This window comes from Phoca vitulina, unplaced genomic scaffold (assembly GCF_004348235.1).
Source record: "Phoca vitulina isolate PV1807 unplaced genomic scaffold, GSC_HSeal_1.0 scaffold26, whole genome shotgun sequence".
NCBI lineage: Eukaryota > Metazoa > Chordata > Mammalia > Carnivora > Phocidae > Phoca > Phoca vitulina.
Genome location: NW_022589729.1, coordinates 4,245,793 through 4,270,005, shown reverse-complemented (window position 1 = coordinate 4,270,005; position 24,213 = coordinate 4,245,793). Strand labels below are relative to the sequence as shown.

Below are 24,213 nucleotides of genomic sequence, written 5' to 3'. Positions count from 1 at the left end.
TTCCCATTTCTTCCTTATCACATATTTGTTACTGAAAAATGCAGCACCTTCAACCTAGGAGCTATTCCTATAAGAAACGAAGTCCTCAAGAAGGGCATACTAACAAAGGAAAGAGACCATATGAAGCAACTAACCTCAGTGCCCGACACAACTTCAGCCACAAAAGGGGTACATGGGAACCAGAATTCCTTTCCTTTCATTCCCACCCATACGTGGGAATTCCCAGATTCACTGGCATGTGGTTTCAGAGATTATCTTTTGACAACATAATGATCATGTTAGCATCCAGGAAACTTTCAAAAAGCTAATTATTTTGAAGATTTATTCCTAGTGCCCATGCCAAGGCTCCCTGTCCTTTCACACTGATCTGAGATGAGCTGGCACAGCACCCTAATGAACTTCCTAAATGCCATTAGTCTTCATCCCACGTACTGTGACCCACTTTCAGATTTTTGTCCCCTGGTCTTCTCTATCCCCACCAAATTGTAAGATATCTCTCTTCTTTTCTTCTAAGATCAGTAAGAACAATATAGAATTAACATTTACAAACTATATTGATATTTATTTTATAAATATTTGACCATGACACGTTATCCAGTGGTGAAGAAAAAAAAAAACAGTAACATTTACAGTGTATTAGTAAAATAAAAATTACTCAGACCAAAAAGACATATTCTCTCTTTTCAATTTTTAAAAAAAATTGTATTTATTTATTTTAAGATTTTATCTTAAGTAATCTCTATACCCAACGCGGGGCTCAAACTCACAACCCGGAGATCAAGAGTTGCATGCTCCACTGACTGAGCCAGCCAGGCACCCCTCTTTTTTTAAAACAATTTTCTCCATTTAGTTGCCTTCTGATCAATAAAGATAAGGCTTATAACAAAATGGAACTAATAAAACTTTATGAGAAGGCTACTTGCCTCTACATAACTCTTCACAAAAGGGTCCCAAACTCCAGGAGTCTGAATCAATGCACAAAGGTTTACAGATGTCTTCCAGCTGTGGTTGAGCATATTCTGGGATGCTGTGTTGTAAGCATAATCATCTTCATCTGTCCAAAGATAAAAGACTCTTAAAAGTCATTCAGTATTGAGGACTTTGCTGATAGTAATAGCAATCAACAAACTATCCACAAGAAAAGTTCAGGCCCTGATGGCTTTGACAGTAAATTCTAACAAAGAATTTTAAAGAATAATTTATATTTAAATTATTTATTATTATTAAATATTAAAAATTTAAAGAATAATACTAATTCTTCACAAACTCTCCGTGCCCCCCACCCCCCACACAAGACAGAATGGGAGGAAGTGCACACATGGGGAACTTTAAGAATGAATCTAGGTGGTAGCTACATGGATATTTGTTTTAAATTATTGATTTTATCACACATTTGTTTTACACACTTTTTCTGCATGTTGTATTTCACAATCTTAAAGGTCTAAAAAGAAAGTCAGTCCTTCAAAAAAGACAGCTAATAGAAACAAAATACTTTTTGTTTTTGACCACTTTTGGGGCAAAAAAACCCAGCTCTCCCCTCACCCCAAAAGGCACTGGTATTCTCTTTCCAGAGGACCAGCTAAATAAATATCAACATGGACTTGGAAATGAGGTGATAAAGGGAAAGTAGGTAAGAAACTATATAGAAAGAAATTTTAAAAGAAAAAAAAGCAAACCTGAGTCAGAATAAATTGAGTGTGAATCTGCCATGGAAGGGGGTTTCCACTCAGCAAGTACATCAAACCCAACCAGGACAGGCCACAGCAACTGAGACAAATCCCAAGCCAACACTGAGCATACAATGCATGTGTTATGTTCTCATGAGTTTGGTTATCAGAACTAGTTCTAACCTTTTTTTTCTTATTAAACAGACATTCAAGGTTAAAGATCATCTAAAGAGCTCCACATATTACCCCATCTTTATCTCTTCTTGCTGCAGAACAGAATGTCAGCTGCAGAAAGGTACTGAATCATCTACCCAGTGTAAATGCCAGGTTCCAACTGCTTTAATCATCAATGTTTGCTTGAGTTCTACCCAATCAGGTGTAAGAAAAAGGTAAATATTGACTTTAAAACTCATTTAATCAATATCAACAAACCTTTTTAATTTATTTTTATTTATTTTTTTAAAGATTTTATTTATTTGTCAGAGAGAGAGAGCACAAGTAGGGGGAGTGGCAGGCAGAGGGAGAAGCAGACTCCCTGCTGAGCAAGGAGCCCAATGCAGGACTCAATCCCAGCACTCTGGGATCATGACCTGAGCTGAAGGCAGATGCTTAACCGACTGAGCTACCCAGGCGTCCGTCAATAAGCCTTTTTTAAAAGAAATATTATACCAGGCACTATGGCAAGACTAACAAAAGACATAAGAGAGGTATGTGACCTCAGAAGACCAATTGTCTAGAAGAAGAGATACAACATAAAATGGACATGAAAAAACTTAGGACAATTGAAAAGCAAGTGATAAAGAGGTGAACGATATAGGCTGAACATGCAGCTAACATATAAGGGTTGTGGCATGGGAATGACCCGTCTAATGAGTCTTGCAGGGCAGACGGCATTCTAGATGGGGGGGGCAAGCTTATCATGATGAAGACAGTATTTCTGAAGTGTCCTGGGAGAGATCCTACTCAGAAAGAGGGAAAGGAATTTTAGGATTAGTGAACCTCCATGCCCATGAGACAAAGGAAATACTACTTCCCACATCAGGATAATAAGGAATCACTGCTTATACTTATGAGCCAATATATGCAGGGACTGAGATTTGGATGGGGGATGAGAAAATTAAAAGGGTTAATCCTAGAGAAGCTATGGAGAAAAACTATACAAGGTAAGGAAGATGCAGAGAATCAAACAAAAATCTGTGGGGAGGAGAGGATACCACCACCACTGGAAGTAAGAGAGGGAATTGGGAAGTAAGGACACACAGCCAATTCCTGGTGTGGTCAATCAAGAAGACTATCTGTTCTGATCTTTGTACAGAAATAAAACAATTTTACCTTGCCCTATTCTCTAAACATATTATTCTGATGAATAATATTATAAAACAGGGGCGCCTGGCTGGCTCAGTCAGAAGAGCATGCAACTCTTGATCTCAGGGTCGTGGGTTCAAGCCCCACATTGAGTGTAGAGATTACTTAAAAATAAATAAATAAACGTCTTAAAAAAATTAGAAAACAAACTAAACTCCATTCTAAACACACAGGAAGAAATACTTATTATAGGCAATAATGTCCACTGAAAAAAATTTGTAACCCTTCTTAAAAATATTTTAAAAAGCAATAAATCTAAGATGGTCATGGACTTAATTTACGAATCATCTAATTTATGTCTGAAAAGTTTGATAAAAACAGAAATATTACAAAGGATGATCAAAAAGTTTACATCAATAGAAATGTCTGCTCTTTGAAGTATCTAGGAAGAACCGGACTTGGAAGTAGGGGAATGAGGTTACTCCTTAAGATTCAGAGTGTCTCTTGCCCACTATTACCACTGTTGTTCAACATAGTACTAGAAGTCCTAGCCTCAGCAATCAGACAACAAAAGGAAATAAAAGGCATCTGAATCAGCAAAGAAGTCAAACTCTCACTCTTGGCAGATGACATGACAGTCTATGTGGAAAACCCAAAAGACTCCACCCCAAATTGCGAGAACTCATACAGGAATTCAGGCAAGTGGAAGGATATAAAATCAATGCATAGAAATCAGTTGCATTTCTATACACGAACAATGAGACAGATGAAAGCAAAATTAAGGAGTTGATCCCATTTACAATTGCACCAAAAACTGTAAAATACCTAGGAATAAACCTAACCAAAGAGGCAAAGGATCTATACTCTGAAAACTATAGAACATTCATGAAAGAAGTTGAGGAAGACACAAAGAAATGGAAAAACGTTCCATGCTCATGGATTGGAAGAACAAATATTGTGAAGATGTCAATGCTACCTAGAGCAATCTACACATTCAATGCAATCCCTATCAAAATACCATCAACTTTTTTCAAAGAAAGGGAACAAATAATCCTAAAATTTGTATGGAACCAGAAAAGACCCCGAATAGCCAGAGAAATGTTGAAAAAGAAGGCAAAGCTGGTGGCATCACAATTCCAGACTTCAAGCTCTATTACAAAGCTGTCATCATCAAGACAGTATGGTACTGGCACAAAAACAGACACATCGATCAATGGAAGAGAATAGAGAGCCCAGAAATGGACCCTCAACTCTACGGTCAACTAATCTTTGACAAAGCAGGAAGAATGTCCAATGGAAAAAAGACAGTCTCTTCAACAAATGGTGTTGGGAAAATTGGATAGCCACATGCAGAAGAATGAAACTAGACCATTTCCTTACACCACGCACAAAAATAGACTCCAAATGGATGAAAGACCTAAATGTGAGACAGGAGTCCATCAAAATCTTGGAGGAGAACACAGGCGGCAACCTCTGTGACCTCGGCCGCAGCAACTTCTTGCCAGACATGTCTCCAAAGGCAAGGGAAGCAAGGGCAAAAATGAACTATTGGGACTTCATCAGATAAAAAGCTTTTGCACAGCAAAGGAAACAGTCGATAAAACCAAAAGACAACCGACAAAATGGGAGAAGATATTTGCAAATGACTTATCAGATAAAGGGCTAAGTACCCAAAATCTATAAAGAACTTATCAAACTCAACACCCAAAGAACAAATAATCCAATCAAGAAATGGGCAGAAGACATGAACAGACATTTCTCCAAAGAAGACATACAAATGGCCAACAGATACATGAAAAAAGTGCTCGACATCACTAGGCATCAGGGAAATACAAATCAAAACCGCAATGAGATACCACCTCACACCAGTCAGAATGGCTAAAATTAACAAGTCAGGAAACGACAGATGTTAGCGGGGATGTGGAGAAAGGGGAACCCTCCTACACTGGTGAGAATGCAAGCTGGTGCAGCCACTCTGGAAAACAGTATGGAGGTTCCTCAAGAAGTTGAAAATAGAGCTACCCTATGACCCAGCAATTGCACTACTGGGTATTTACCCCAAAGATACAAATGTAGGGATCCGAAGGGGCACCTGCTCCCCAATGTTTATAGCAGCAATGTCCACAATAACCAAACTGTGGAAAGAGCCCAGATGTCCATCGACAGATGAATGGATAAAGAAGATGTGGTCTATATATACAATGGAATATTACTCAGCCATCAAAAAAATGAAATCTCACCATTTGCAATGACGTGGATAGAACTAGAGGATATTATGCTAAGCGAAATAAGTCAATCAGAGAAAGACAATTATCATACGATCTCACTCATATGGAATTTAAGAAACAAAACAGAGGATAATAGGGGAAGGAAGGGAAAAATAAAACAAGATGAAATCACAGAGGGAGACAAACCAAAAGAGACTCTTAATCATAGGAAACAAACTGAGGGTTGCTGGAGGGGATGGCGGTGAGGGGATGGGGTAACTGGATGATATACTATATGTTAATTAATTGAATTTAAGTTAAAAAAAAGATCTTGACCGTCCCTGTGATTCAGTCTCATCGACACAAGTACAGTCCTCCTCACTCACCAAGCGCAGACAATTCCATCTTCTTTTTAGACCAAGTATAATACTGCAAAAGCCCTTTATAGGCCTGAATAAGGTTGATTAACACTTCCTGGGAAGAGGATTTTTCACCATATCTCCATGTCTCTGCATGACTGAGATTTCTGTTTGCATCTTCAAGCATTCCATGATGCAGAAGGTATAATGCATGTTGTAAGGAGATCTGCAACAATAAGAAAAAGCCCAGACAAATAGGTCATTAGATATCCATTAATCCAAAAACTCAGTGAATATATACGCTGGGCTAAGACCTTAGTAGGACACAGATGATGTAACAACATTGTCTCTGTCATCAAAAATGTCAATTTAGCAAAGGAAAGATACATGAAATAATTAGCATTATGTAAATGAGCTAAATTATATAAACTCAATGCAACAAATGGGCTTTCAAGACAGATAGTCCTGGTTCAGATGCTACCTAAAGCTACAGAAAGCTGAGTATGTTACTTGCCCTTTGTGAGTCTTATGGGCTATATGGAACAATTATTAACCCCTCAGAAGGCTGTTATGAGGATTAAATGAGATAATATTTGCATACCACCTAGTGCCTACTTTGGCCCAGAGCAGGTGATCAGTGTATTATTTTATACATGTCATATAAGCCCAGAGAAAACATCTTAAGAAGGAGTACTAAAGAATGGCATTGGTTCAGATGGAAAAGTGAATGCCTGATACAGAAGCCGTAAGAAAAAATACACAAAGAATGAGCATCCCAAGTAGGGAGGACTAAGGAGGGGAATAATGGGAAGTACAGTTAATCATGTGAGTAGAGTCAGAGTTCAAGGCCTTCATCACAAACTATCACAACAATTTTTCAACTGGTCTCTCCAGTCCTACCCCCACTACAGTCCACCTTCCATGTGGCTGCCAAAGATATCTCATTTGTGTAAAACCCCTCAATGGGTCCCACTGTCTACAGAATAAAATCTAAGTTCCTTGGGGATGGCACAGAGGGCCCGGCCGACTTCCCCTGGCTTCTACCCAAGTAACTTTTAGATGAAAAGCACTGGATACAGGGCTATCAAACTCTCATCAACCCTGCCATTCCTGTCCACCCTTTCCCCTAATACGCCCAGTGAACACCCACTCGCTTTTGCAGACTCATCTGAAGCATCACTTCTTTCCCTGACTCCCCTACTCATTTACTCCCAACACTCTCCGATTCCAGAGAGCTGACCATTCCCCTCCTTTGCCTTCTCACTGTATCTGGCGTTTCTACTCTGGTACCCGTAATAATGTATGTTCCTGTCTCCCTCTATGGCAAGGTCTATGTCTAGCACATTATCTGGAAAATAGCAGTAAGTGGTTTTTAATTATCAACAAGAAATGTTTTACTGCCTATCTTAATTATTACCCTCAGACTCTGGAGTGTGAAATAAGATTTCTTTCAGGTTTCTTCACTTCAGCTGAATAGATTCAATGGGCTTAAAAGAACCCAAACAATAATTTAGTTAAAATTCGACCTTCCCTCCCCAATCAAATGGCTACCCAGTTTCTTCTTGAAAGAAGAGAAGGGAGCACACACTGAGACAGGACACTCCTTTTTCCAACTGTTCAGTTGGAAAGTTCTTCCTTACGCAGAACCATAAGCTGCTTCCATTTAAATTTCACTCATAGTAGACCTGGGCTACCAGAGAATAAGATCCTAAGAGAGCACCTGGCACATAAATAGAAACTGAGAAAATTTTTTCTAATAAGAATCCTAAACTGGGGCAAATCTTTTTTTTTTCAAAATAAGAAAGCAGTGAGAATGTAAAAGAATGCAAAGTTAAACGTAGAGTTATCTTTGTACATTTTATATTTACTTATATATACATTTTTATCATTTTATATGTATAAAACATTACCCAACAATTCTACTCCTAGGTATATACTGAAAGGAATTCAAAACAGGGACTCAAACAGATACTTGTAGACCAATGTTCACTGTGGCATTATTCAAAACAGCCAAAAGGTGGAAACAACCCAACAACAGATGCGTAAACAAAATGTGATAGGTACATACCACAGAATACTAATGAGTCATAAAAAGCCATAAAAAGTTCTAATACATGCCACGATATAAATATATCTTGAAAACATTATAAGTGAAATAAGCTAGACACAATGGATCTTAATACCATGGGACTCCACCTACATAAAATATCTAGAATAGGTAAATTCATAGAACAGAGAATAGATTAGGTTACCAGGGGCTGGGAAGATGGAATGGGGAGTAATTGCTTAATGGGTAAAGAGCTTAAATTTGGGATGATGAAAAGTTTTGGAAATGCTGGTGATGGTTGCACAACACTGTGAATGTTATTAATGCCACTGAATTGTACACTTACACTGGTTAAAATAACGTATTTTATGTTATATATATTTTACCACGACAAAAAAATTAGAAAAAAAGGAAAAATCAAAACAGGGGCGCCTGGGTGGCTCAGTCGTTAAGCGTCTGCCTTCAGCTCAGGTCATGATCCCAGGGTCCTGGGATCGAGCCCTACATCGGGCTCCCTGCTCTGCGGGAAGCCTGCTTCTCCCTCTCCCACTCCCCCTGCTTGTGTTCCCTCTCTCGCTGTGTCTCTATCTGTCAAATAAATAAATAAAATCTTTAAAAACAAAACAAAAAAAGAACCACAGAGTAAATATTTTAGTTTTGCAGGCCATATGGTCTCTGTCACAACTACTCAACTCTGTCATCTGTCACGATGAAAGCAGCAGCTGTGACAATGAAATGAATGGGTGTGGCTGTGTTTCAATAACTTTATTTAGAGATATTGAAAAAAAATTAAAAAGCAAAGCATTTTAAAACTTATTGAAAAACTCCTCTTTCAGTCAAATATATACCACAGAGAGGGAGATACCTAACATTCTGGAAACATCTCAATGTTTTTGGATGAGACTTTAATAAAAAAACACCTGGAGAGGGGCGCCTGGGTGGCTTAGTCGTTAAGCATCTGCCTTCGGCTCAGGTCATGGTCCCAGGGTCCTGGGATCGAGCCCTACATCGGGCTCCCTGCTCAGTGGGAAGCCTGCTTCTTCCTCTCCCACTCCCCCTGCTTGTGTTCCCTCTCTCGCTGTCTCTCTCTCTCTCTCTCTCTATCAAACAAACAAATAAACAAACAAATAAATAAATAAAACACCTGGAGAGGAAGTTCCACCTACACATTAGGAATATTAACACATTTTTACGAATGGATTAGAGAGTTAATATTGCTAAAATGTCCATACTACCCAAAGCCATCTATAAAGTCAATGTAATCCTGTCAACATTCCAGTGGCATTTTTCACAAAAACAGAAAAAAACAATCCTAAAATTTGTATGGAACCACAAAAGACCCCAAATAGCCAAAGCCATCCTGAGAAAGAACAAAACTGGAGGCATCACACTTCCTGATTCAAACTATATTATAAAGCTATAGTAATTAAAGCAGTATGGTGCTGGCATAAAAACAGACACATAGATCAATGGAACAGAATCAAAAGCCCAGAAATAAAACCACACATCTATGGTCAACTTAACATTTGACTAGGAAGCCAAGAATATTCAAGAGAGAAAAAACAGTCTCTTCAATAAAAGGTGCTGGGAAAATTGGATATTCTCAAAATAATGAAATTGGTCCTCTATCTTACATTACTCACAAAAACTAACCCAAAATGAATTAAAGACTTAAATGTTAAGACATGAAACCATAAAACTCCAAGAAGAAAACATAGGAAAAAAGGTCCTTGACATTGGTCTTGGCAATGATTTTTTTAATATGACACCAAAAGCACAAGCAACAAAAGCAAAAATCAACAAATGGGACGATATTAACCTAAAAGGCTTCTGTATAGCAAGAGAAACAATCAACAAAATGAAAAGGTAGTCTATGGAATGGGGGAAAATATTTGCAAGTCAGATATCTGATATGGGATTAATATCCAAAATAAATAAAGAACTCATACAATTCCATAGCAAAAAAACCCAGGAGTACCTGGCTGGCTCAGTCATTGGAGCATGCAACTCTTGATCTCAGGGTTGTGAGTTTGAGGCCCACGCTGGGTGTAGAGATTACTTAAATAAATAAAACTAAAAAATATGTATTTTTTAAAACATCCAATTACAAAAATGGTCAGAAGACATGAATAGACATTTCTCCAAAGACACACAATTGGCCAACAAGTACATAAAAAGGTGTTCCACATCACCAGCCATTAGAGAAATGCAAATCAAAAACAGAATGAGCGACCATCTCGCATTTATCAGAATGGCTATTATCAAAACAAGAGATAACAAATGCTGGCTAAGATGTGGAGAAAATGGAACCGTGTACCCTGTTGATGAGAATATAAATACAGCCACTATGGCAAAAAACTAAAAGGAGAACTACATATGACCCAGCAATTCCACTCCTGGGTCTATATCCAAAGGAAATGAAGTCACTATCTTAGAGATTTCTATACTCCCACATTCACTGCAGCATTATTCACAATATCCAAGACTTGGAAACAGCTATGTGTCCATCTAATGGATGAATACATAAAATGTCATATATGTCTACATATACACATATGTACAATGGAAAGATTATTCAATAATAAAAAAATAAGGAAATCCTGCCATTTTGGTTAACACGGATGGACTCTGAGGGCATTATGTTAAATGAAATAAGTCAGAGAAAGACAAATATTGTATGATCTCACCACTTACCTGTGGAATCTAAAACCATCAAACTCAGAGAGAGTAGAATGGTGGCTGAGGGGTGGAGGAAATGGGGATGTAGGTCAAAGGGCACAAATTTTCAGTGAGAAGATGAGTAAGTTCCAGGGATCCGATGTACAGGATGGTAACCATAATCAGTAACACTGGATTGGATACTTGAAAGTTGCTATGAGAGTAGAGCTTTAATGTTCTCACTATAGCAACAACAAAGCGGTACTATGTGAGGTGAAGGATGTGTTAACTAACCTTATGTGGTAAAGATTTCACAATATATACATGGATCAAATCATCACACTGTATGCCTTAAACTCACACAATGTTATATGTTGATTATTATCTTAATAAGGCTGGGGAAAAAACCCATTTTCACATATTCAAATTCCCAATTTGTTTTAGCTCTTTCCTTTTTCCCCAAAAGCACCAATTCCTAGAGAATGACTTAAGCAAATGACTGAAATGACTTAAGCAAAAATGTTAGAATTTGGCCCATCATCATAAAGAAGCACAAGGGCCATCACTCGAGGACTGGTTTTGGCAGCCAGAGATATACAAAGAGAGGGTATTTTGTCTCAGAGAACAAGGGAGGTAGCAGGAAATGGAGAAGCAAATGGTTTTCACAACACAACTTCCTTTCAGCCTCTTTTATCTATCCAGGTGTCCCACCCTTTTCCATACCTTTTACGTTATTACCTACCTTATTACTGAGACAAACAATTTCTTTAAAAAATGAACACTGCAAATGTAAATTCACAAAACCTGCATTCTCACCTTTAAGTAATTCATGACACCAATATTTTTCATCCTGTCAGCAAAGGTATTGAAAGTCTCCACATTGCTTTTGGGATGATAAAACAGAATTTCACTTCCGAGCTTCCAAATAATCTGTCAAAACAGAAATTACTAATAAAAATGTAAAACCCTGGGGCGCCTGGGTGGCTCAGTTGTTAAGCATCTGCCTTCGGCTCAAGTCATGATCCCAGGGTCCTGGGATCGAGCCCCGCATCGGGCTCCCTGCTCAGCAGGAAGCCTGCTTCTCCCTCTCCCGCTCCCCCTGCTTGTGTTCCCTCTCTCGCTGTGTCTCTATCTGTCAAATAAATAAATAAAATCTTTAAAAAAAAAAAAAATGTAAAACCCTTGCCTTAAGAAATTTCTAAGAATGCTATTTTTTTTCTTACAACCTGTAATTCATTTTCCTAGATACCACTACTGTCAACATTTTGTGTTTCTCATTTCACCCAGTAAAACTAAATATTACAACATATGCGATAAAGTTTTTTCCATCCATTAAATGAAAATACCAGATGGCTGTACTAGTGCCATGTTAAAGTTTGTAGTACAAAGAAGGTAGGAAGTTAAGATCCGTACTGAAGATAGAATTTTTAATTAGTATACGGGCAAATATATTAAAGTCAGAAAACTTGGTTTCTATTAACACTGGCTTCTTCACTGTTCTTGTCTAATCTTTATTATCCACAAAATGACAGCAATGGACTAGATGTTTCCTGAGATCCATCAAGCTCAATAACTCTTAACTATATTTAATCTGTATTTAGAACTCCAACTTAAAATTTGTTTTCAACTACAGTCAAATTTTAATATATTTTCTCCCCAGAGCACCAAAACTTTGGTGACAGAACTTGGAGCCTTTCTTTTTCATGGGACTGAACCTATTTCTCTCACCCCAATTTAAAGTATTTCATTTTTTTAAAGATTTTATTTATTTATTTGACAGAGAGAGAGAAAATGAGAGAGCACAAGCAGAGGGAGGGGCAGAGGCAGAGGGAGAAGCAGGCTCCCTGCTGAGCAGGGAGCCCGATGCAGAGCTCATCTCAAGACCCTGGGATCATGACCTGAGCCGAAGGCAGTTGCTTAACCAACTGAGCCACCAAGGTGTCCCAAGAATCTATATTTTCAAAAAGCCCTAGCTAATTCAAAAAGAGGCAGACAGGGGCACCTGGGTGGCTCAGTTGGTTAAGTGGCTGACTTCGGCTCAGGTCGTGGTCTCGGGGTCCTAGGATGGAGCCCCCTGTCGGACTCCACACTCAGTGGGGAGTCTGCTTCTCCCTCTCCCTCTGCCCCGACCCCCATTTGTGCTCTCTCCCTCTTTCTCTCTCTCAAATAAATAAATAAAATCTCTAAAAAAGAGGCAGACAAGTGTCTGAAAACCAATGATTCAAATCCTTCATTTTACAAATTTTGAACAGAAAGAACATATAACTTGTCCAGTGTTTTATAGATGCACATAGCTTTGTCCATAAACTAAATTTTCAACCAATAGTTAAATATTCTTCACTCAGATTTTTTTTTTTTGGCTCTACTAAATATCAAATGGTACAATGCTTATTCATGTGAAGTTATTTATGGATAAACTGTATTTTACTGAACAAATATAAAAGTATATGCCAGGCCCTGTTCTAGATCCCTCCCCTCATGAAATTTACATGCTATTATAGAGAGACAGACAATAACCAAGAAACAGAATAATTAAATTGCAAGTATCATGGGAAAAGAATGGACCAGGCAAAGGGGATCAGGAGTGACAGCTGGAAAGCGAAGGGGGGTGGTATGGAGTTGCAATTTTAAACAGTCACCGTAGGCCTCAATGAAAATGAGACTTAGTGGATAACCACAGTGATATCTGAAGAAAGATCTTTCCAAGTAAGGCAAAGGCTATCAAGCAAAAGTACATATGGCCCATTCAAGCAAGAACAAAGAGCTAGTGAGGTTGGAGGAAAAAACCAAAACAAGTATCTGAGTAATAGAAAATGAGGTTAGAGAGGTCAAATGGGGAAAGGGAGTGAACAGACCACACAGAACTTGCAGGCAATCATAAGGACGTTGGCTGTTACCCTGAGTGAAATGGGAAGTCATTACAGCTTTCAGCACAGAAGTGACATGATCTGACTTGTGTTTTAAAAGGATCATGCTGCATCCTTAGTCACTGGGGAAATACAAATCAAAACCACAATGAGATACCACTCCATAACCACTAGAACAGCTACAATCAGAAAGACAGACAATAACAAAAGTTGACAAGGATGTGGAAAAATCGGAACCCTCACAGATTGCTGGTGGGAATGTAATAGGGTGCAGCCACTTTGGAAAACAATCTGGTAGTTCCTTAAGAGGTTAAATACAGTTACCATATGACCCAGCCCTCCACTTCTAGGTACATACCCAAGAGAAATTTCAACAAACATCCCTAACAAAAACACGTACATGAATGTTCATAGCAGCATTATTCATAATAACCAAAAAGGGCAAACAACCCAATGTGTAACAACTGAGGTAGTGATACATAAAATGTGATGAAATATTACTTTGCAATAAAAAGGAATGAAGTACTCGGGCACCTGGGTGGCTCAGTCAGTTGAGCCTCCTACCCCTGGTTTCTGCTCAGGTCATGACCTCAGGGTCATGAAGTTGAGCCATGCATTGGGCTCTGTGCTCAGTACGGAGTCTGCTTGTCTCTCTTCTTCCCCCCTTTGCCCCTCCCCCTTGCACACACATGTGCTCTCTCGCTCTCTCAGAAATAAATTAAAAAAAAAAAGGAATGAGGTACTAATACATACTGCAATAAGGCTAAACTTGAAAACATTATGTGTGGAGGAAAGAAGTCATGCACAAAGGCCATATATGATAAAATTCACTTATATAGAATATCCGTAATAGAAAGTAGATTAGTGGTTGCCAGGGGCTGGGGAGTGGGGTGAGAAGGGGTGGAACAGCAAGTGACTTTAAGTGGGCACAAGGCTGTTTTGGGGGCGGGGGAGCAAAAATGTTTGAAATTTAGATTGTGGTAATGGCTGCACATCTCTGTGCATATGTGCAAAAATACTGAATTGTACAATTTAAATATGTGAACTGTACGGTGTGTTAATTATAAAACTATTTTTTTAAAGGATCACCCTGGTCACTATGTTGAAAAGAGACTAGGGGTGCAGGAGGGCAAACAGTCATCTAAGTGAGGGGACAGTGGCTTGGATCAACATGCAGCAATGCAGGTGGTAAGAGGTGTTCAGACTGAATTTTTTTTTTTTAAGATTTATTTGAGAGAGAAGCGAGAGAGAGAGAGTGTGTGCATGAGTTGGGGGGGGGCAGAGGGAAAGGGACAAGCCAAGCAGGGAGCCCAACGTGTGGCTCAATCCCAGATCCCCAGGATCATGACGTGAGCCGAAGTCAGATGCTTAACTGACCAAACCAGCCAGGCGCCCCTCAGACTGATTTTCGAATGTAGAGCCAAAAGGAATTTTTCATGACACGGGTTATGAAAGAAAGAGAACTTCAGAGTCTGGCCCCAGGGATTAGATAATAAAATAACCGTCACCTCGATTATAAAGATACTAGCTGGGCTTGAAAAAAGATATTAGAGAAAGATATTAGAGAAACCCTTTCTGGAGAAATAAAAGAACTAAAATCTAACCAAGTCGAAATCAAAAAGTCTATTAATGAGGTGCAATCAAAAATGGAGGCTCTAACTGCTAGGATAAATGAGGCAGAAGAAAGAATCAGTGATATAGAAGACCAAATGATGGAAAATAAAGAAGCTGAGAAAAAGAGAGATAAACAACTACTGGATCATGAGGGCAGAATTCGAGAGATAAGCAATACGATAAGACAAAACAATATTAGAATAATTGGGATCCCAGAAGAAGAAGAAAGAGAGAGAGGGGCAGAAGGTATATTGGAGCAAATTATAGCAGAGAACTTCCCTAATTTGGGGAAGGAAACAGGCATCAAAATCCAGGAGGCACAGAGAACCCATCTCAAAATCAATAAAAATAGGTCAACACCCCAACATCTAACAGTAAAACTTACAAGTCTCAGAGACAAAGAGAAAATCCTGAAAGCAGCTCGGGAGAAGAGATCTGTAACCTACAATGGGAGAAACATTAGATTGGCAACAGACCTATCCACAGAGACCTGGCAGGCCAGAAAGGATTGGCAGGATATATTTAGAGCACTAAATGAAAAAAATATGCAGCCAAGAACACTATATCCAGCTACTCTGTCACTGAAAATAGAAGGAGAGATAAAAACCTTCCAGAACAAACAAAAACTAAAGGAATTTGCAAACACGAAACCAGCCCTACAAGAAATATTGAAAGGGGTCCTCTAAGCAAAGAGAGGGCCTAAAAGTAACATAGACCAGAAAGGAACACAGACAATATACAGCAACAGTCACCCTACAGGCAATACAATGGCACTAAATTCCTATCTTTCAATAGTTACCCTGAATGTAAATGGGCTAAATGCCCCAATCAAAAGACACAGGCTATCAGATTGGATTAAAAAACAAGACCCATCGATATGCTGTCTGCAAGAGACTCATTTTAGACCCAAAGACACCCCCAGACTGAAAGTGAGGGGGTGGAAAACCATTTACCATGCTAATGGACACCAAAAGAAAGCTGAGGTGGCAATCCTTGTATCAGACAAATTAGATTTTAAACCAAAGACTGTAATAAGAGATGAGGAAGGACACTATATCCTACTTAAAGGGTCTATCCAACAAGAAGATCTAACAATTGTAAGTATTTATGCCCCTAACATGGGAGCAGCCAATTATAAAAGCCAATTAATAACAAAATCAAAGAAATATAGACAACAATACAGTAACAGTGGGGGACTTTAACAACCCCCTCACTGAAATGGACAGATCATCTAAGCAAAAGATCAATAAGGAAATAAAGACTTTAAATGACACACTGGACTAAATGGACTTCACAGATATATTCAGAACATTCCATCCCAAAGCAACAGAATACACATTCTTCTCTAGTGCCCATGGAACATTCTCCAGAATAGATCACATCCTAGCTCACAAATCAGGTCTCAACCGGTACCAAAAGACTGGGATCATTCCCTGCATATTTTTGGACCACAGTGCTTTGAAACTAGAACTCAATCACAAGAGGAAAGTCGGAAAGAACTCAAATACATGGAGGCTAAAGAGCATCCTACTAAAGAATGAATGGGTCAACCAGGGAATTAAAGAAGAATTCAAAAAATTCATGGAAACCAATGAAAATGAAAACCCAACTGTTCAAAATCTTTGGGATGCAGCAAAGGCTGTGCTAAGAAGAAAGTATATAGCAATACAAGCCATTCTCAAGAAACAAGAAAGGTCTCAAATACTACACCTAAAGGAGCTGGAGAAAAAACAGCAAATAAAGCCTAAACCCAGCAGGAGAAGAGAAATAATAAAGATCAGAGCAGAAATCAATGAAATAGAAACCAAAAGAACAGTAGAACAGATCAACGAAACTAGGAGCTGGTTCTTTGAAAGAATTAATAAGATTGATAAACCCCTGGCCAGACTTACTAAAAAGAAAAGAGAAATGATCCAAATAAATAAAATCATGAATGAAAGAGGAGCAATCAACCAACACCAAAGAAATACAAATAATTATAAGAACATATTATGAGCAACTATATGCCAGCAAATTCAATAATCTGGAAAAAATGGATGCATTCCTAGAGATGTATCAACTACCAAAACTGAACCAGGAAGAAACAGAAAACCTGAACAGACATATAACCACTAAGGAAATTGAAGCAGTCATCAAAAATCTCCCAACAAAGAAGACCGCAGGGCCAGATGGCTTCCCAGGGGAATTCTACCAAACATTTCAAGAAGAATTAATACCTATTCTTCTGAAACTGCTCCAAAAAACAGAAATGGAAAGAAAACTTCCCAACTCATTTTATGAGGCCACCATTCCCTTGATCCCAAAACCAAAGACCCCATCAAAAAGGAGAATTACAGACCAATATCCCTGATGAACATGGATGCAAAAATTCTCACCAAAATACTAGCCAACAGGATCCAACAGTACATTAAAAGGATTATTCACCACGACCAAGTGGGCTTTATCCCTGGGCTGCAAGGTTGGTTCAACATCCGCAAATTAATCAATGTGATACATTAATAAAATAAAGAACAAGAACCATATGATCCTCTCAATAGATGCACAAAAAGCATTTGAAAAAGTACAGCATCCTTCCTTGATTAAAACCCTTCAGAGTATAGTGATAGAGGGTACGTACCTCAATATCATAAAAGCCATCTATGAAAAACCCACAGCGAATATCATTCTCAATAGGGAAAAACTGAGAGCTGTTCCCCTAAGGTCAGGAACACAGCAGGGATGTCCACTATCACCACTACTATTCAACATAGTATTAGAAGTCCTAGCCTCAGCAATCAGACAACAAAAAGAAATAAAAAGCATCCAAATCAACAAAGAAGAAGTCAAACTCTCACTGTTTGCAGATGATATGATACTTCACGTGGAAAACCCAAAAGACTTCACCCCAAAACTGCTAGAACTCATACAGGAATTCAGTCAAGTGGCAGGATATAAAATCAATGCACAGAAATCAGTGGCATTCCTATACACCAACAACAAGACACAAGAAAGAGAAATTAAGGAGTTGATCCCATTTACAATTGCACCCAAAACCATAAGATACCTGGGAATAAATCTAACCAAAGAGGCAATTTGTACTCAGGAAACTATAAAATACTCACGAAAGAAATTGAGGAAGACACAAAGAAATGGAAAAACGTTCCATGCTCATGGATTGGAAGAACAAATATTGTGAAGATGTCAATGCTACCTAGAGCAATCTACACATTCAATGCAATCCCCATCAAAATACCATCCACTTTTTTCAAAGAAATGGAACAAATAATCCTAAAATTTGTGTGGAACCAGAAAAGACCTCGAATAGCCAGAGGAATGTTGAAAAAGAAAAGCAAAGCTGGCGGCATCACAATTCCAGACTTCAAGCTCTATTACAAAGCTGTAATCATCAAGACAGGATGGTACTGGTACAAAAACAGACACATAGATCAATGGAACAGAATAGAGCCCAGAAATGGACCCTCAACTCTACGGTCAACTAACCTTTGACAAAGCAGGAAAGAATGTCCAATGGAAAAAAGACAGTCTCTTCAACAAATGGTGTTGGGAAAATTGGACAGCCACATGCAGAAGAATGAAACTGGACCATTTCCTTACACCACACACAAAAACAGACTCAAAATGATTGAAAGACCTAAATGTGAGACAGGAGTCCATCAAAATCCTAAAGGAGAACACAGGCAGCAACCTCTTCGACCTCAGCCGCAGCAACTTCCTCCTAGAAACATCGCCAAAGGCAAGGGAAGTAAGGGCAAAAATGAACTACTGGAACTTCATCAAGATAAAAAGCTTTTACACAGCAAAGGAAACAGTCAACAAAACCAAAAGACAACCAACAGAATGGGAGAAGATATTTGCAAATGACATACCAGATAAAGGGCTAGTATCCAAAATCTATAAAGAACTTAACAAGGGCGCCTGGGTGGCTCAGTTGGTTAAGCGACTGCCTTCGGCTCAGGTCATGACCCTGGAGTCCCTGGATCCAGTCCCACATCGGGCTCCCTGCTCGGTGGGGAGTCTGCTTCTCCCTTTGACCCTCCCCCCTCTCATGTGCTGTCTCTCTCATTCTCTCTCTCTCAAATAAATAAATAAAATCTTAAAAAAAAAAAAAAAAAAAAAAAGAACTTAACAAACTCAACACCCAAAGAACAAATAATCCAACCAAGAAATGGGCAGAAGACATGAACAGACATTTTTCCAAAGAAGACATACAAATGGCCAACAGACACATGAAAAAGTGCTCAACATCTCTCGGCATCAGGGAAATATAAATCAAAACCGCAATGAGATACCACCTCACACCAGTCAGAATGGCTAAAATTAACAAGTCAGGAAATGACAGATGATGGCGGGGATGTGGAGAAAGCAGAACCCTCCTACACTGTTGGTGGGAATGCAAGCTGGTGCAGCCACTCTGGAAAACAGTATGGAGGTTCCTCAAAAAGTTGAAAATAGAGCTACCATACGACCCCGCAATTGCACTACTGGGTATTTACCCCAAAGATACAAATGTAGGGATCCAAAGGGGTACATGCACCCCGATGTTTATAGCAGCAATGTCCACAAAAGCCAAACTATGGAAAGAGCCAAGATGTCCATCGACAGATGAATGGATAAAGAAGATGTGGTGTATATACAAAATGGAATATTATGCAGCCATCAAAAAGAATGAAATCTTGCCATTTGCAATGACATGGATGGAACTGTAGGGTATTATGCTGAGCAAAATAAGTCAATCAGAGAAAGACATGTTATCATATGATCTCACTGATATGAGGAATTCTTAATCTCAGGAAACAAACTGAGGGTTGCTGGAGTGGTGGGGGGTGGGAGGGATGGGGTGGCTGGGTGACAGACATTGGGGAGGGTATGTGCTATGGTGAGTGCTGTGAATTGTGTAAGACTGTTGAATCACAGACCTGTACCTCTGAAACAAATAATAAATTATATGTTAAAAAAAAAAAAGAAGATAGTAAGAAGAGTAAAATGAAGGGGGGGAATCATAGGGGGAGACGAACCATGAGAGACTATGGACTCTGAGAAACAAACTGAGGGTTCTAGAGGGGAGGGGGGTGGGGGATGGGTTAGCCTGGTGATGGGTATTAAAGAGGGCACGTATTGAAGAGCACTGGGTGTTATTTTTTTTTTTTTTTAAGATTTTATTTACTTATTTGACAGAGAGAGACACAGTGAGAGAGGGAACACAAACAGAGGGAGTGGAAGAGGGAGAAGCAGACTTCCCGCCGAGCAGGGCCCCGATGCAGGGCTCGATCCCAGCACCCTGGGATCACGACCTGAGCCGAAGGCAGATGCTTAGCGACTGAGCCACCCAGGCGCCCTATTTTTTTTTTTTTTAAAGATTTTATTTATTCATTTGATAGAGAAAGCGAGAGAGCACAAGTAGGCAGAGTGGCAGGGAGAGGGTGAGGGACAAGCAGGCTCTCCGCTGAGCAGAGAGCCGGATGCGGGGCTTGATCCCAGGACCCCAGGATCATGACCTGAGCCAAAGGCAGCTTCCCAACTGACTGAGCCACCCAGGTGCTTAGCACTGGGTGTTATAAGCAAACAATGAATCATGGAACGCTACATCAAAAACTAATGATGTAATGTATGGTGATTAACATAACATAATAAAATTTTAAAAAATTTTTAAAAATAAGAAATAAAATAAAATAAAAATAAAGATAAAAAAATAAAAAAATAACCGTCACCTGAGATGAGGACAATTAGGTTTGATGGTAAAGATCAGAAGATCCATTTTATTTTTTTATTTTTTTTTTTTAAGATTTTATTTACTTATTTGACAGAGAGAGAAAGATCACAAGAAAGATCACAAGCAGGCAGAGAGAGAGGGAGAAGCAGGCTCCCCGCTGAGCAGGGAGCCCAATGCGGGACTCGATCCCAGGACCCTGGGATCGTGACCTGAGCCGAAGGCAGACCCTTACCGACTGAGCCACCCAGGCGCCCTAGAAGATCCATTTTAGATATGTTAGTGCAAGAGGGCTGTTAGATACCCGAGCGGTGATGTGGAACAGACAGCTGGATACAGGAACGCGGATGAGAAGCGATGTCAGGGCCACAGATATACAAATGGGAATCATCCATTATAGAGACGAAATTTAAGGCCATGAAACTGAATGGGCTCATCAGGAGTGAGTTCAGATAAAGACGAGGACTAAGGACTGAGTTCTGGGGAACTGCCAAGTCAAGAGGCCAGGGAGAAGAGGAGCTTTCACAGAAGGAGGCTGCGGAAGGCCAGTGAGGCGAGAGAAAACGGAGAGACTGTAGTGTCCCGGAAGCCAGATGAAGACAGTTTATCACACAGGAGGCAGTGAGCTACTGTCTCAAATCCTGCTGACAGAGCAAGTTATACGAGCACTGAGAACTGGGCACCGTTGACCTTGACAAAGTAATCTGGAAGAAATGGTAATGCTGGCGGTCGGGGGAGCTTAACTGGAGAGGGTTTAGAGAGAACGAGTATACACACTCTTTCAAGGACTTTTGCTGAAAGCGGAAGTGGAAAACTGGGACACACCTGTGGAGGAAGTGGGGGTCAAGAGACGATTTTAAGATGGAAGAAATAACATGTTTATAGGATAGGAAACATCCTATAGAGAGGGGAAAATAATGACATGGAGAAAAAAGGAAGAATTATTGGAAGGAAAGCAGGAAGGAAGGAAGAATAGTGGGGAATCCAAGAATTCAAACTATTTTGAGTTTCCTTCAAAATCCTAATAAGTAAAAAGAAGTGCGAGAAACAACGTCCCAATACAAACTCTCCACCCAAAACTACTTTTAGTAGCTTTTAGAAAATCACTTTGAGATTCTGCAAAAGCTCTTTAGGGTGGATCCAGCTCCACAGGCAGAAACACTCCTCTATCTGTGATGGCCTCCAGCAGACTCGCCTGCCACTTACCTCGGGCGCGGCCTGCCTCTTGTGGCTATCCGAATCTTCCAAGATCTGGAAGTAACTGTGCATGAATTCGGCAGCCTGCTGCCACCGGTGCTTCAGCAGTGCTTCTTGGATAAAACTCAAACAAGCATTTGTTGTCTGAGCAAAATCCTTCTCCTTTTTCCCTCCAGTTGCTATAGATTAAAGAGAAGAATCTTTACCCATAGTGATCGAAATTCAAGTTTAAAAAACTGATTTCTGATAAGCACTTTTTTTTTTTTAGAGTTCTTTCCAGTAGTCTTTTTTCTCCCCCAAAGATTTAATTTATTTATTTCACAGAGAGAAAGAGAGAGAGAGAGAACATGCAGGAGGAGAGAGCACGCATAGGAGCAGGGCATGAAGGGCAGGGGGAGAGGAAGAAGCAGGCTCCCCGCTGAGCAGGGAGCCCAAGGGTGCAGGGCTCCAATGCAGGGATCAATCCCTGGACCCCAAGATCATGACCTGGGCCAAAGGCATTTGCTTAACCCACTGAGCCACTTAACCCACTGAGCCACCCAGGCGTAGTTATTACTTAACCCAGCCCATCCCAATATCAAAGCTAGCTTCACTTGAAACAAACGCTTCCATGTCCAGCTCTGCGCTCAGTGGGGAGTCGGCTTGGGATTCTCTCTCTCTCTCTCCTTCCCCCTACCGCAGCTTACACACGCTCTCTCTCTCTCAATAAATAAATCTTTAAAAAAAAAAGTGTGGAAGGACCTAATAATTCTTTATAATAGATCACTATGCAGTTTCTTCATGAGTGACTCAAGAATTCAAAAACCTGATACACTGCTATAATTAAACTCTATCCAGTGTCATCTACTTACTTATACAACTAAGGTTTCTCAAAATTACATCACAATGAAAACAAAACAGAACTGAAGCTAAATCTTTTCTCATTCTGGAAATATATAACATTCCTTCACAGATGTAGCAAATAAGTTGAAAAAGTGATAACCTTATTTATTTTATTAAAGAATAAAAATTTACTTTTAATTAAATTTTAACACAACTTTTAATACTTATGTTATTTTCATCAGCTGTGTACAACTGTTAATTATGATGTCTCACTCCAGACAGAATTTTAATAAAGCCTTTCAGAATATTAACAAAAAAATAACTGAATGTAGATACAGTTTTATTGCAAAGATAAAAGTATGAAAGGAAAATAACAGTATAAAGTCTCCATCAATTAAGATCTTTTTCATAAATATTTTTAAATGGATGATGAAAGGCATATCACATTCCTATGCTATTTAGATTCCACTGGATATATCTGTAAAAGTAATAAACTAATTTCATTTAAAAATGCCAACCTATGTTGGAATTATATCTTTTGCAACTATTAAACTTCCAATACAATTTTTAGAAGGCATCTTAAAACCATGTAAGGCAATACATAATTAAAAAAAAAACAACAAAAAAGGGAAAGTGAGCAAAACAAGTTTGAAGACTACTGCTCTACACTAGTCTTCTCAAAGTAAAACTAAAAAATACGTACAGATCACCTGGGGATCCTGAACCTTGCTATTCAGTATGGTCCTGGAAACAAAAGCCTTTAGGATCACTGCAGATCTTATCAGGAATGCAGAATACTATGCCCACCCCCCCCCCCCCCAGCTCTCTGAATAAGAAGCTGCATTTAGCAAGATTTACAACAAGCTGCCCAGGACCAGCAGCAACACCAGGGAGGTTGTCTGGAAAACTGACGAAACACCTCTTCTCTAACACCTCATTTATTCACATAAAGGAGGACTGACCTCAGGCCAAGCTCCCACCTATCTCAAGTTTTCACCGCGCAGACTGGAAATTGGACTTCAGACTACTGTCCTTAAATCCTTGTAAAATTCCCCTTCTGTCTTCCAACTTAGCCTAGTTACCTCAGGAATATCTCTCACTTCATTCTTTTATGAGCAAAAGATCATCTTATTTGTTGCTGATACACTTTCAAAAATAATTGCCTAGGAAAAGAAATTTTGACATGGAATGAGGTAAAATAAAGAACCAGTGCCATCAACCCATCTCTAATGCCCTTGAAAGAATGTGGAAACTTGTCAGTCAACAAATATATATATTTTTTAAGATTTTACTTATTTATTTGACAGAGAGAGCGAGCGAGCACAAGCAGGGGAGTAGCAGAGGGAGAAGCAGGCTCCCCTCTGAGCAGGGAGCCCAATGCGGGACTCGATCCCAGGACCCTGGAATCATGACCTGAGCCGAAGGCAGACACTTAACTGACTGAGCCACCCAGGCACCCTCAACAAATATTTTTTGAGCACTATTTTGAGCCAAGTACTATTTTAGGTACTCAACATATAGTTTTAATCCAGATTGGCCCCTGCCTTCAAAGTTTTTATTCTAGGGGGTATACCCTTCAGAACCCTGAAAGATATCGACTAGGAAAAAAAAAAAATTGCTAGGCAATTTTGTTTTCCTATTATGGTTATTTATTACTACAATGTCAATATTACCTGAAATTATTTTCTCATTGCAGACATGAAGTATTGTGGGTTTAACAGGCTATCCATAACTTATGAAACATTTGTAAGCATGTAAATTCT

General features: G+C 39.3%; 1 protein-coding gene across 3 annotated transcripts in view; it reads right to left on the bottom strand.

Moving 5' to 3' along the window:
* The window catches only part of TAF1A (TATA-box binding protein associated factor, RNA polymerase I subunit A), a 37,202-nt gene that overhangs the window by 9,987 nt on the left and 3,002 nt on the right, over positions 1-24,213 (bottom strand). For all 3 annotated transcript variants that reach the window (XM_032422358.1, XM_032422357.1, XM_032422355.1), the window contains exons 3-6: positions 21,638-21,807; positions 11,060-11,173; positions 5,566-5,764; positions 924-1,054 (exon numbers count right to left, since the gene is read on the bottom strand). In XM_032422358.1, the coding sequence (XP_032278249.1) occupies positions 924-1,054; positions 5,566-5,764; positions 11,060-11,173; positions 21,638-21,807 (614 nt within the window). The remainder of the gene's footprint in view (positions 1-923; positions 1,055-5,565; positions 5,765-11,059; positions 11,174-21,637; positions 21,808-24,213) is intronic.